This window comes from Gobius niger (genome assembly GCF_951799975.1).
Source record: "Gobius niger genome assembly, chromosome: 6".
In the NCBI taxonomy this organism is placed as follows: Eukaryota; Metazoa; Chordata; class Actinopteri; order Gobiiformes; family Gobiidae; genus Gobius; species Gobius niger.
In genome coordinates, this window is record NC_136857.1 from 38,876,694 (window position 1) to 38,891,978 (window position 15,285).

The 15,285-nt window shown below is 44.1% G+C and overlaps 1 protein-coding gene across 1 annotated transcript; it reads left to right on the forward strand.

The window, feature by feature from the left end:
- Positions 1-608: 608 nt before the first annotated feature.
- On the forward strand, positions 609-11,219 carry LOC306964894 (uncharacterized protein; the record flags this gene model as incomplete). The annotated part of the gene is made up of 6 exons (XM_079559061.1): positions 609-712; positions 3,025-3,179; positions 9,605-9,721; positions 9,792-9,816; positions 9,879-9,929; positions 11,059-11,219. The coding sequence occupies exons 1-6, from the start codon at positions 670-672 to the stop codon at positions 11,217-11,219; spliced, it is 552 nt and encodes a 183-aa protein (XP_079415187.1). The 5' UTR covers positions 609-669.
- Between the last annotated feature and the right edge of the window lie 4,066 nt (positions 11,220-15,285).

Sequence of the window (15,285 nt, forward strand, 5' to 3'; positions counted from 1 at the left end):
TTTTTTTTGTCAAATTTTTATCAGATTTTTTTCACACTTTTGTCATTTTTTCATCAATGTTTTCTCCACTTTTTTGTCACATTTCCATCATTGTTTTCGTCTCAGTTTTGTCGCTATTTTCAGACCTTTTTTCCAGAAGCTTTTGGATTGGGGTAAAGCCAAACTGGAGAAAATGTGCTCGGTTCAGGCGGGAGTTAAGAGGTTAAACAAAAATGGCCCCAGATTTTAAGCATTTTGTTTGTTGGTAAAAGATCACGTATGATTTTAATTTGCATAAATCTGCCGCGCGCGTGTCCGGCAGCGTCTCCTTAAACATCTGCAGATAAACTGGTCCAACAGATATCGCTCATTTTTGATGGAGATAAAACTTCTTTATACTCATTTCTTCTTATTTCCTTCCAAACACAGGCCGACAGACGAACAGCAGACTAATAACAGACTAATAACAGACTAATAACAGACTAACAACTTCACTCTTCATTTTAATTTTCCATTTTTTCCGAAACGAAACCGAAACTTTCTCCCCTGAAGGAGGAGCTTTTCACGCCGGTATAAAAAGCCTCTTCCTGTTTTCACGTCGGACACGTCAGTCACGTCAGTCACGGAGACACGGTTAAGGCTCGCGCTGCTCAAATCTGTGCTTCCAGAATCCGCAACTTTTTCTCCAAAATGCGCCGCAGCTTCTCGTCCAAACCCGCGCAGGCCCCGCTGGGTGAGTTCAGCTCGTGCGCGTTCAGCTCGTGCTCGTTCAGCTCGTGCTCGTTCAGCCTCAGCCTCTCTCTTTGCTTTGCTTTATTCCTATTTAAAATAAAACTCGTATTTAAACGGTTTATTCTACATCATTATATCGATAATCCGCTCATTTCCAAACGTTCTCTCGCGCGTAAAAGGCTCGCGCGTAAAAGGCTCGCGCGTAAAGGCTCGCGCGTAAAGGCTGTTGCGTAAAGGCTTTGGGTAAAGGCTGTTGCGCACCAGGCCGCGCTGCAGGTGGATTATATTAAAGGCTCGTGTCTGTTTTGTCTGAGTGTGTTGAACATTTCCTCTTCGGCCTCATGTTTAGAAGGTAAAGAGCTGAAAGTCTGTGTCGCAGTTGTTTGAACAGAGGGACTTTCCGGGCGCGCGGGCCGGTTCAGGCCGGTTCAGGCCGGTTCAGGCCCCGGAACAGGAGGCCAGCGCCGGACTCTGGCTCTCAGGAAGTGGAGGCATTAGCGTGAACCTGTCCCCCGTCATACTCACATTTAAATGAAAACATGTCCGTCGTTTGTGCTGTTTTGTGCTGTGAAATCTGCGTTTGTGCTGTCGCGGTTTTGGGGATATTATGATTGTTTTATTGGTCAGATCTGAGGTCTCGTGCTCGATATTAAACTCCAAAATGGCGTCTCCGCCTCCTCTCCGTCTGTGCTGTTTTGTGCTGGTTCTGTTTTTAAACTATCACGAACTGTAGAGCCCAGGGCCGGACTCTGAGCGGCCCGGCCCAAGCACTTCCCCAAGGACATATGTTAACCTCTTACCTCCCGTCTTAACCGAGCGCCTTTTCCCGACGTCAGCTTTACCCAAATCTAAAAGCGTCTCGACTGGAAAGTAACGGTGTAACGCGTAATGTGAAAGCCAAGCCCACAGAAGAGATCGCTGCATTTTTGTCACATGTTATGTGGTTTTATGTGGTTTTTTGTTGCTTTTTTTGGAGTGATTTTGTCACTTTTTTTTTGACACTCTTTATTCCTTTCCCATCGCTTTTTTCATCACTACGTCGTCATGTTTACGTCACGTTTTTGTCACTTTTTTGTTGCTTTTCACCTTCGTTTTCGTCGCTATTTCAATGCTTCTCTTTTAAGCTTTAGATTTGGGTAGAGCTCGGTTAAGGTGGGGGGTAAGAGGTTAAGGAGAAAATGAAGAGGCCAGACCGGGGGCCAGTGGCTCCTCTGTGCTTCTCCGGGACTGCGGGACCGTGTGTGCGCGCGCTTTAAAGGGTTGATGCGCGATGTGTCCGCGCGCACGAGCCTCCGCACACTCACGAGGGACGCACGAGTGTCGTCATCAGGGAAAGGAGTTGCGTCAGGGAGAGTCTGTGATCCGTGCACTCAGAGGCGCGCGCACGCTCGTGCACCTGCCGGGCCGGGACAAAGGCCCTGGACTCGGACCAGCCCAAACAAACACTTCGACAAACACACAGTCACTGAGTGCGTTTTCTCCAGCTCGGCTTTATGCAAATCTAAAAGAGCAACAATGTAATGCCTGATTTGAAAGCTAAGACCTACAACAGTGACATCTTGCTTTTTCATTACTCTTCTGTAGCTTTTTCGTGTTTGTGTGTTTTTTTGTCGCTTTGTTGTCATGTTTTCATCCTCATTTTCGTTGCTGTTTTGATGCTTTTCTTTGAAGCTTTTAGATTTGGGTAAAGCCACACTGGGTCTGTCGGGGGTGAAGAGAGTGTTCCTCCCTCTGGTCCTTTTGGTCCCGGTATAACATGAATATCTGAGCTGACTCAGCGAGGGGGGCGGGGCTTGTTGTCAGGACGATGACGTCATGTTTCTGTGATCTGCCGATGAGGCCTGGACCAATCAGCTCGCAGCAGGAAGTGTCACTGCAAAACAACCGGGACTTTCTCATAAACATGATTCACCCGGCTCAGCTTTACCCAAATCTAAAGCTGTAGCAGGAGTGTTTCTATGAGGAAAACAGAACATCCTCAACAAACAATACACCTTTATTCAAGTGCAATGAAAACATAATAATAAAAAACTTTATTTAAATGTGAGCAGCTTTCAGCCCTTACTTTAATTATATATAAAAAATACTTATGATCACAGAGACACGACTAAACATTAAAGAAACGTAAAGAACTCTGAGCTTTAGGAACATCTGTTTTCTTTAAGTATTGTTATTGTGATAGTGAGAGGTAGTGCACAGGTATACAGGTGTTGTGTTGTGTTGTTTTGTTTTGTTTTGTTTGTGTGGAGAGTGACGGAGTCCGAGTCTCTGAAGCTGATCCTGATGAACGAGCTGATGTTCCTCTGGTTGCAGGGCTGCTGCTCGTCCTGATGGTGGCGCCGTTGGCTGCCCTGGATCTGCGGTGTGAGGTGGTCCCTGTCAGGGGAGGGCTCCGGCTCCAGCTCCGCCCCGGCCCGGACTCGGAGCTGCCCCAGGACTGTTCCGGGAGGAGCTGGGAGGATGGAAATGTGAGTCTGGAGAACATCTCCAACATCAGCACATGTGAAACTGTAAAAACACTGGGGTTTCCCAACCAGGGGCCCGGGGACCCACTTCAGCACTTCAGCTTAGCACGACTTTCTAAGAAACGTCATGTAAAGACTTAAGCTTTGCCTCTGAGACGATGTTTGCTACAAACCACTAAAACATGTACAATAGGAAAGACTTTATCTGTAAAGCGCCTTCACAAACATGGACGATTTCATTCACAGCGACTTTAGCAGCCACAGACATTCTGTCAGTCTGCCCCAGGGCAGCTGTGGCTTCATACGTGGGAGAACAAACCCCTAAAACTGAAGCTCTGGGCGAGTCCTGAAAGAGCTTCTCCAGAGTCCTGAGAGTCTCCAGAGTCCTGAGAGTCTCCAGAGTCCTGAGAGTCTCCAGAGTCCTGAGAGTCTCCAGAGTCCTGAGAGTCTCCAGAGTCCTGAGAGTCTCCAGAGTCCTGAGAGTCTCCAGAGTCCTGAGAGTCCTGACACACACACACATGCACGCACGCGCACGCACACAAACGGAAACTGAAAGTGAATGTGGAGAAAGGAAAGGGAGCGGCTCAGGCTGACGTGGTGTCGTTGAGCAACATGAGAAAGTCCCTCAGAATCAAACACTTTGTCTCTGCAGCAGAAACAGAAATGAAAGGATCAAATCATCCGACTCCAGGTTCCTCCACATTTCTTTACAAATGGTAAATTCAAAGCAGTTTTCTGGCTTCGAGGCAACAACATGTTTTAATAATCCTACTTCCTGTCAGATTTATGGGCCCCTCCCCGGGGGGGACCAGCTGTCTGAACCTCGTCCCGTAGAAGTGGGTTTTGGGGTCCCCGCGGGCACTGACCCGAGGTTTACTCCACTGAAAGACAAGGACAATAAATATTGTCAACAAAACATTCTATAAAGTAGTAAAAGCAGTTTGTGACAAACGTCCCAAGTCCCTAAAGTTAACTGTAGCCTCTAAACCAGCGGCGCCCAAACTTTTTGTCTCCGAGGCCAAAATGAAAACGTGCCTGTGAGTCGCAGCCAAACACGGCCATGTCAAGCACGAAAAACACATATAACTGCAAATAATAATAGTTACTTTATTATTTATTATATTTATTATATATATATATATATTTTTTTTTCCGATAGAATCAAATGCAAATGTAGGCTATCTATATAAATAACATGCTATATTAAAACAAATGGTAACTCTGGCAAAAGCCTAGTTTTAGTAAAACAAAATCAACAATTTTAGCCATTTAGTGCAAAAACAAAAACACCTGTATCTACAGCACCTACAGTAACTTTACCTCATTCATGAACTCAAAGAAAATGCCACATTAGATCATTTTGAAAGTGTCAGCTCAGCATCAATTCATTTATTAGTCAGTTTTTATCATATACTGTTGTTAATGTCAACGACCTTTGCAATAAAAGTTGGAAAACTGTGAAAGTTGATGCTACAACGCTCTGTGATAAATACCAAGACACCACAACAGTGTTTCCAAAAGGAGTGAAACAGCGCCCCCAATTTGACGCTGGTGGTCAAAAAGTGTACTGCATCCATATTTACTATTGAGAATGAATGGAAGAGACTTAGTATTAACCACACGCAGCGCAAAAGGCACCCCTGCTCTAAGCTCTGACCCGAGCTCCTGACCTTTAACCTTTCATGGGGTCACCTGCTAGGTCTCTGTGCAGTTAGTGAACTAGACCTTCAGCAGCATTTTCCCAATTCGACCGTTCTTACCCAGAGGGAGTGACATCACCACCAGCTGCTGTTCTTCTTCTTTAAGGTTATTGGCAGACAGACAAAGTGCATGTCTATCATAGCTAAAGTGGCTATGATAGTTAGCATCAGAGGTCTCTATGCTAAAGTGGCTATGATAGTTAGCATCAGAGGTCCCTATGCTAAAGAGGCTATGATAGTTAGCATCAGAGGTCCCTAGGCTAAAGTGGCTATGATAGTTAGCATCAGAGGTCCCTATGCTAAAGAGGCTATGATAGTTAGCATCAGAGCTCCCTATGCTAAAGTGGCTATGATAGTTAGCATCAGAGGTCCCTATGCTAAAGTGTCTATGATAGTTAGCACCAGAGGTCCCTATGCTAAAGTGGCTATGCTAAAGTGGCTATGATAGTTAGCACCAGAGGTCCTTATGCTAAAGTGGCTATGATAGTTAGCATCAGAGGTCCCTAGGCTAAAGTGGCTATGATAGTTAGCATCAGAGGTCCCTATGCTAAAGTGGCTATGATAGTTAGCATCAGAGGTCCCTATGCTAAAGTGGCTATGATAGTTAGCATCAGAGGTCCCTAGGCTAAAGTGGCTATGATAGTTAGCATCAGAGGTCCCTATGCTAAAGTGGCTATGATAGTTAGCATCAGAGGTCCCTATGCTAAAGTGGCTATGATAGTTAGCACCAGACGTCCCTATGCTAAAGAGGCTATGATAGTTAGCATCAGAGGTCCCTATGCTAAAGAGGCTATGATAGTTAGCACCAGAGGTCCCTATGCTAAAGTGGCTATGATAGTTAGCATCAGAGGTCCCTATGCTAAAGTGGCTATGATAGTTAGCATCAGAGGTCCCTATGATAAAGAGGCTATGATAGTTAGCATCAGAGGTCCCTATGCTAAAGTGTCTATGATAGTTTGCACCAGAGGTCACTATGCTAAAGTGGCTATGATAGTTAGCATCAGAGGTCCCTATGCTAAAGTGGCTATGATAGTTAGCATCAGAGGTCCCTATGCTAAAGTGGCTATGATAGCTAGCACTAGAGGTCCCTATGCTAAAGTGTCTATGATAGTTAGCACCAGAGGTCCCTATGCTAAAGAGGCTATGATAGTTAGCATCAGAGGTCCCTATGCTAAAGTGGCTATGATAGTTAGCATCAGAGGTCCCTATGCTAAAGTGGCTATGATAGTTAGCATCAGAGGTCCCTATGCTAAAGAGGCTATGATAGTTAGCACCAGAGGTCCCTATGCTAAAGAGGCTATGATAGTTAGCATCAGAGGTCCCTATGCTAAAGAGGCTATGATAGTTAGCATCAGAGGTCCCTATGCTAAAGTGACTATGATAGTTAGCATCAGAGGTCCCTATGCTAAAGTGACTATGATAGTTAGCACCAGAGGTCCCTATGCTAAAGTGGCTATGATAGTTAGCATCAGAGGTCCCTATGCTAAAGTGGCTATGATAGTTAGCATCAGAGGTCCCTATGCTAAAGTGGCTATGATAGTTAGCACCAGAGGTCCCTATGCTAAAGTGGCTATGATAGTTAGCATCAGAGGTCCCTATGCTAAAGTGGCTATGATAGTTTGCATCAGAGGTCCCTATGCTAAAGCGGCTATGATAGTTAGCATCAGGGGTCCCTATGCTAAAGTGGCTATGATAGTTAGCACCAGAGGTCTCTATGCTAAAGAGGCTATGATAGTTAGCACCAGAGGTCTCTATGCTAAAGAGGCTATGATAGTTAGCATCAGAGGTCCCTATGCTAAAGTGGCTATGATAGTTAGCATCAGAGGTCCCTATGCTAAAGAGGCTATGATAGTTAGCATCAGAGGTCCCTATGCTAAAGTGACTATGATAGTTAGCATCAGAGGTCCCTATGCTAAAGTGACTATGATAGTTAGCACCAGAGGTCCCTATGCTAAAGTGGCTATGATAGTTAGCACCAGAGGTCCCTATGCTAAAGTGGCTATGATAGTTAGCATCAGAGGTCCCTATGCTAAAGTGGCTATGATAGTTAGCACCAGAGGTCCCTATGCTAAAGTGGCTATGATAGTTAGCATCAGAGGTCCCTATGCTAAAGTGGCTATGATAGTTAGCACCAGAGGTCCCTATGCTAAAGTGGCTATGATAGTTAGCACCAGAGGTCCCTATGCTAAAGTGGCTATGATAGTTAGCATCAGAGGTCCCTATGCTAAAGTGGCTATGATAGTTAGCATCAGAGGTCCCTATGCTAAAGTGGCTATGATAGTTAGCATCAGAGGTCCCTATGCTAAAGTGGCTATGATAGTTAGCATCAGAGGTCCCTATGCTAAAGTGGCTATGATAGTTAGCATCAGAGGTCCCTATGCTAAAGTGGCTATGATAGTTAGCATCAGAGGTCCCTATGCTAAAGTGGCTATGATAGTTAGCACCAGAGGTCCCTATGCTAAAGTGGCTATGATAGTTAGCATCAGAGGTCCCTATGCTAAAGTGGCTATGATAGTTAGCACCAGAGGTCCCTATGCTAAAGTGGCTATGATAGTTAGCATCAGAGGTCCCTATGCTAAAGCGGCTATGATAGTTAGCATCAGAGGTCCCTATGCTAAAGCGGCTATGATAGTTAGCATCAGGGGTCCCTATGCTAAAGTGGCTATGATAGTTAGCATCAGAGGTCCCTATGCTAAAGTGACTATGATAGTTAGCACCAGAGGTCCCTATGCTAAAGAGGCTATGATAGTTAGCACCAGAGGTCCCTATGCTAAAGTGACTATGATAGTTAGCATCAGAGGTCCCTATGCTAAAGTGTCTATGATAGTTAGCATCAGAGGTCCCTATGCTAAAGTGAATATGATAGTTAGCATCAGAGGTCCCTATGCTAAAGTGGCTATGATAGTTAGCATCAGAGGTCCCTATGCTAAAGTGACTATGATAGTTAGCATCAGAGGTCCCTATGCTAAAGTGGCTATGATAGTTAGCATCAGAGGTCCCTATGCTAAAGTGACTATGATAGTTAGCATCAGAGGTCCCTATGCTAAAGTGACTATGATAGTTAGCATCAGAGGTCCCTATGCTAAAGTGACTATGATAGTTAGCATCAGAGGTCCCTATGCTAAAGCGACTATGATAGTTAGCATCAGAGGTCCCTATGCTAACGTGGCTATGATAGTTAGCATCAGAGGTCCCTATGCTAAAGTGGCTATGATAGTTAGCATCAGAGGTCCCTATGCTAAAGTGGCTATGATAGTTAGCATCAGAGGTCCCTATGCTAAAGTGGCTATGATAGTTAGCATCAGAGGTCCCTATGCTAAAGTGGCTATGATAGTTAGCATCAGAGGTCCCTATGCTAAAGTGGCTATGATAGTTAGCACCAGAGGTCCCTATGCTAAAGTGGCTATGATAGTTAGCATCAGAGGTCCCTATGCTAAAGTGACTATGATAGTTAGCATCAGAGGTCCCTATGCTAAAGTGACTATGATAGTTAGCATCAGAGGTCCCTATGCTAAAGTGTCTATGATAGTTAGCATCAGAGGTCCCTATGCTAAAGTGACTATGATAGTTAGCATCAGAGGTCCCTATGCTAAAGTGGCTATGATAGTTAGCATCAGAGGTCCCTATGCTAAAGTGACTATGATAGTTAGCATCAGAGGTCCCTATGCTAAAGTGACTATGATAGTTAGCACCAGAGGTCCCTATGCTAAAGTGGCTATGATAGTTAGCATCAGAGGTCCCTATGCTAAAGTGACTATGATAGTTAGCATTGAGGCTCCTTTTCTTAATCAGAATAAAATCATTTTTTTTTTATAAAGCGCTTTTCATATCGAAAGGAATCACAAAGTGCTTTACAGACAACATTTAAAACAATGGGCCTGGCACAACCTCCCATATATATTTTATATATTAGGATCAAAGAAATAGATTAGTCAGTTTAAAGCTAAACTAAAAAGGTGGGTCTTGAGCTGCTCTTAAACACCTGAGCTCCTCCTCAGCCCTGAGCTCCTCCTCAGCCCTGAGCTCCTCCTCAGCCCTGAGCTCCTCCTCAGCCCTGAGCTCCTCCTCAGCCCTGAGCTCCTCCTCAGCCCTGAGCTCCTCCTCAGCCCTGAGCTCCTCCTCAGCCCTGAGCTCCTCCTCAGCCCTGAGCTCCTCCTCAGCGAGGGTCGTAATATTGGAAAGACGCCTCACTGTGAGTCTTTTTGTTGACTTTGTTGACTAACTCCTTCCTCACTGACAGACCAAGTCGGACGCTTCTTGTCATGGCGGACGCTGACACACATCCGACCTCTGACCTCTGACCTATCTGCTCGTGTTGGAACGGGCCTTAGTGACACTTGTAACTGCATCAAGGCCTGATTCTAACCATATATAATATATATAGTATAATCCACATAATCATGTCATTTAAAAAAGACACACAGCTCAAATTTGATATATTTTATTATATATATTCATATTATTATATTATAATGTTGCGCGTCTCACCGAGAAAACTTCCTCGTTTGTGAATCTGTTTACAAACAATGGCAATAAAAACTATTCTGATTCTGATTCTTCAACATAAGTAAATGTAACGACCAATAATCACAAACTAAACCCACAGGTTTAAACCTGGCTCGGAACATTATTTAGATTTAATCGCTGAAAATATTAAACATTTTTTATGTACAAGCTGCAGTATAAAGTATAAAAAGGACGTGTGTTTCTGACCTGGTGTCTTTGCAGAGGACGGTCCTCACTCGCGGCTTGGTCATGAATAAAACCCGGGTCCGGAACGTGACAGACTGGACCCTGGAGCTGAAGGAGTGTCTGGACTTGGCTCGCTTCACCGCCGAGTGCTCCGTGAGTGCAGCTCTGCTCTCACGCCTGTGGTTTATGATCACGTTACTAACAGTGTTTGTGTCTGTCCCAGGTTCCCGTGGAGGCGACCTGCCGCAGTGAGTATCTGAGTCTCTGCTGCTGTTTCAAACATAAACTCTAACTTCCTGATGTGTTGTAGTGAACTGCAGCGAGGCGGCGCCTCACGCGGAGGCTCAAGACCCTCCGCTCGGTGAGTCCGCGCTCCTCAGAGTCTTTACACATGTTTAAAGCCACAGTGCGGAACATTTCACTTGATAAAGTCAAGTCCAAGTGGCCAAGTGTTCAGAGGGAGTGGTCTTGGTGAACTTAACTTACTGACCAGGTCAGTGCACATTCATGAACACATGTCCGTGTAAGCTCTCAGTCGTACAGGAGTCGTCCATCTTCAGTGAAGGTATTCAAATCGTCTTCTGTACTGGTGGTTGAAGTCTCGAACGTTTCGTCAGTCAAAGCTAAAGTTCTGTTCAGCTCGCAGCCTAGATAAAGACCAAAAGGGGAGGAGTTGGGGTCGGCCCGGCTCCTCCCCAGAAACTACCGGTCCCTCCCTGTGCGTAAACACCTTTGAAGTAGAGCGTCTCTAACGACCTGCTCCCTCCAGAGCATCGATGTGCCCTGACCTCTTCATGGCTGATCACTGCTAATTACCTGCCTCTTCATGGATGATCACTGCTAATTACCTGCCTCTTCATGGATGATCACTGCTAATTACCTGCCTATTCAAAGATGATCACTGCTTATTACCTGCCTATTCAAAGATGATCACTGCTATTTTCCTGCCTACTGTTCTGTTGTCGCTGCTGTGCCGTCTCATTGGACCGGCAGTGACCGGCTGTCGGTGAAGGAGGTTGGAGTAAAGTGGAGAAAGATGAAATCTGAGTCCCCCAGGGCAGTGTTTTTCAGCCACTGTGCGGCGGCACTAGTGCCACGGCGCACTACGATGCTCTGGAGGGAGCAGGTCGTTAGAGACGCTCTACTTCAAAGGTGTTTACGCACAGGGAGGGACCGGTAGTTTCTGGGGAGGAGCCGGGCCTACCCCAACTCCTCCCTTTGGACTTTATCCAGGCTGCGAGCTGAACAGAACTTTAGTTTTCGCTGACGAAGCCTTTTGGATGAGAGGTGAAACGTTCGAGTACAGAAGACGACTTGAACACCTTCACTGAAGATGAATGAACACAGACTCGAGGGCGGGGCTACTATTAGCAGAGGAAGAGAGGATCAGCAAAACGACTGTGAAAGGCTCTTCCTCTCATTAAAACAATGATCTTTCTTTTTCTTTGCACAGTGTTCCAGTGATCATTAGTTGAACCTTGTGTCCTCAGGAGGATGCGGAGCCCACTGCGTCGCTGCCATTGTGGTGCCTGTGGTCGCCATGGTGATCCTCGCCATCGGGCTGACGGTCTGGAAATGCAAACGCCAGAGAAAGTTGTACATCCAGGCCCAGAACGGACCTGCAAACCACGGAGACCCCGAACACCTTTAACCACCGCGAGCGGGACAAAAGCACTTTCAGCTGCACTCAGTACTGAGCTCAGTCTTCACGGGACGCTCGTGTTTAGATTCAAACATCTGTATGTTTCTGAAATGTCCCTCACAGCTTCACGTGAAGGTTTCTCTGACGTCCTGAAAGTGCCGTCGCCCCGTTTCGCTCTCGCTCTGTCGCTCCGTTTCCTTTTGTTCTTAATGTTTTATGGCTCAATGTCGCAGATCCTGAGCCCAGAGGCCGGGGATTAGAGGCCGGTCTGACGGACAGTACAGTGAGTACTACAGTACAGTGAGTACTACAGTACAGTGAGTACTACAGTACAGTGAGTACTACAGTACAGTGAGTACTACAGTACAGTGAGTACTACAGTACAGTGAGTACTACAGTACAGTACAGCAGTGGTTCCCAACCTTTATTGTCTTGTACCCCTTGGGCCTGTCAATGGTCGTCCGTGTCCCCCCCACCTCAGGGTGTTGCAGTTTATTTAGAAAGTAATTACTTAAAAATTATATTTGTAAGAAAAAGGACAATGTTGCCGACAAAATAAAGCTAAAATTCTCCCAAGGCAACACATTTCACTGAAAAATATAACTTTTCCTATAAAATGATGTTCAATTTCCCCATTTTTTCAATCTGAAATAGTTTCAAGTACCCCCTGCTAGGTCCTCAAGTACCCCCAGGTCCCCGTACCCCTGGCTGGGAAACACTGCAGTACAGTACAGTGAGTACTACAGTACAGCCCAGTACCACTACTGTCCAAATACGACTGGTTTTTCCTAATCCAAGCGCTCAGGCTCAGGCCCGCGGGCCCCACACGGTCTCGCTGGGGTATTTTCAGGCCACCTCCTTTTGAGGGGTTTGGCCCGAGCTCCTCTGGAGTCGTTCATGAGAACAGGAAGAGCTTCTTCTTCTTCACATAAAGCATGAACCGTGTGCCCTCACGCACAGACACGACTGTGTTGGTCCAAACACCTTTAACCTTCTGGGTTTCAGAGACGGACTCAGAAGATCAGATCTTCATTACATTTGTTTAAATGAATCCTTCATTCCTTAAACAGTGAGATGTTCCTGTTGTGTGTGTGCGTGAGGGCTGATCCAGAGGCTCCTCCCTCATCTTCCTCATCTCCTTCCTGATGAGGATGATGATTACGATGATAGCACCTCTAGTTATCATCACATCTCTCATTATTTTCCTCTTGATTGATGAAGAGGGAGTGAAAATACCATAGTTTAAACAGTGATGATTCTGACTCACCGGCTGCGGGACTGGCCTTAAGTTCCACTCCCGGCACCGACAGTTTGCACAATGTCTCCTCCTGACGCTGCTCTGTCCTGAGTCAGTGACGAGAGAGCACAAATATATACAGTATATATATATATATATATATAGTACATGCAGTATATATAAACTAAGCACAAAGAAGTGCCTTAGTTCTGAAGTCGCTCCTAAACCGGCGACGCTGTGGTTCAGCCTCAGCCTGTGCCTTTGTCTGTTTACTGTATATTACACACGTGTTCTTTTACACACGTGTTCTTTTACACACATGTACTTTTACACACGTGTTGTTTTGAAAGCAAGGAGTCTTTTTTTTGTTTTTACAGATTTTATTCCTTTAGGCTTTAAGGAGTTTTGAACCAAAACAAGGAGACACTGGAATCTTTCTGTAGTTTTTAAACCAGGTTAAAATCTCTGATGTTCAGAACGAACACGTGACAAAACCAAAGCTCTCATTCGATTTTCATCCTCGCCAAATGCCTTCATATATGACGTAACGGGAAGTTCTGCCTGGATCTTTCTTTTGAAACACTGTATATTCCACATGTTTGCAGTAGGTTGGTAAGTGGAGCCAGTTAGTAATTTGAGCCACCCATTATTTTAGAAAATATTTTTTATTTTTTTATTTTTTGTGAGTTTATAAATTTGATCGTCACATGATTTAAACTTGCCAAATATATATTCAGATTGTTTGCATAAAATTGCTTACAGGAAACACTAAATGTAAATTATGAGATTTTATGATGTTAAGATGTTCCCACATTTCTGGAGTAAAATTACACTTTTTGGGGGGAAACCAACATCTTACCAACCACATTCATTCCAGGCGAATTATTTTTTTTTTAAATCTCATAGTAAGATGTTGTATTTACATTATACTGTTTTTACACAATAACCACCAAAGCAAAAAGCAGCTGATCTTCCCCACTGACTTCAACAGGTATTCAAGTGCTCTTATTTGTGTTATATTATTTGTCAAATTCATCTTGGGGGCCAGAGGTTCTATCCTGACCAAAGATTTTACATTTGTACGTCTTAATCTGTGATTTCTAACTGAAGCCTGACATGTTTTATGAATGTTTTATACTCGTCCTGTTCTCTGTAAACCTTTTGCTTAACGCTGTAATAAAACGTGTTTAGTCACATGACTCGTGTGTGTGGTGCTGTTGGCCGGACTCCAGAGGGCGCTGTGTGAACGCTCAGCCCCTCCAGCCAATCACAGGCCTTCATTGCTGTTCAGAGAGTGTGAAAGTGAAGTTTGTTTCAGGAAAAGTGTTTTACAGTGACATAGATCACAACAAACAGACGAGATCATCTGTAAATCAACCACAGAGGCTTTGATTCAATCATTACTGGACATTTGGAACTGTCTCAAACTGGTTTAACCTCTTAACTCCCACCTGAACCCAGCACATAGTCTCCAGTTTGGCTTTACCCCAATCAAGAAGATTATTGGGGAAAACACCAAAACAGCCACAAAAATGAGAAGAAAACAAGGATGTAAACGCAACAAAGATGTGACAAAAACTCAACAAAAATGTAACACAAATTCAACAAAAAAATGACAAAATTTCAACAAAAAAATGACACAAATTCAACAAAAAAGTGACAAAAATGAAAAAAAAAAAGAAAACATACAGAAGGAGACACAACACAGCAACAATGCGAAGAAAAAAATCAGTTTTGTGGGTCTTAGCTTTCAAATGCGGTGTCACACAGGCCTATATAACGGCCAAAGAGGACAGAAGGCGTTTGGTTCAGGCGGGTGGTCAGAGGTTGATGATTCTTTTGGACAAAGGTCAAATATTAAAGAACTTTTGCATCAAACCCACTTATTTCCCGTTTCCAATACAGCGACATGACTCTGTGCTGCCCTCTGCTGGTGTACGTCTGAACGGGTTCTTTTCTGAACTGCTCAGCGTCACAGTTCACAAAGACATTTAGATTTCATGCCAGTTTGAATCCAGTGTAATGATTTTAATGACATTTAAGGACAAATTTGTTTTATGGATCAACATGAAGCTTTTGCTGCTGAAATATTTGCTCACAGTGGAAAAAGTATTTTTACTCAAGTACACGCGTCATTGAAAATAAATCAGATTTTTCCGCTCACATTAGGCCACTCAAGTATTTATTTATTTATTTTTTTATCTCAAGTACTTTTTTTTAAATATTTCGAAGTAACGTTACTTGAGTAAATTTACTCTATCCAGTTCTGAGTAGAGGTGAAAAGTACCAAAACTACTCTGAGATTGTTGGTTGGGGCTACTGCCCTCTCCTGACTGGCCCACTCCACACCCTGCACCACAATATATAGGGCAAAAAAATAAAATAAAATAAAACAACCAACACTTGTACACAAAACGTTTGTTTGTTTGATCAGGATCTCTGTGTCGAAGAAACAAGATTCTAATTCATCTCTGAATATTAAATATGCCTGTATAATAGTATAATGTTGTAATATTATAATATTACAATAGCAATATCTAGGATGTCATCAAAAATAATAAAACAAATAATTGTAATGATGGTAATAACATTCAAATATTAATAATAATAACAAATGCATTTGTTTGTATGATCAGTTATTTCTTATGCTGTTGCAGAATTATTAATTCTGCAACTGCATAAATGTAAATCTTAAACACAGTTGTTTGTGCCTGGGTAATATGGAAAATCGAATACAGGAACCACGTGTTGGAGTTCACCCCGGTGGACGAGAGGGTCGCGTCCCTACGCCTTCGGGTCGGGGACAGGTCTCTCACCGTTGTCTCGGCCTACGGGCCC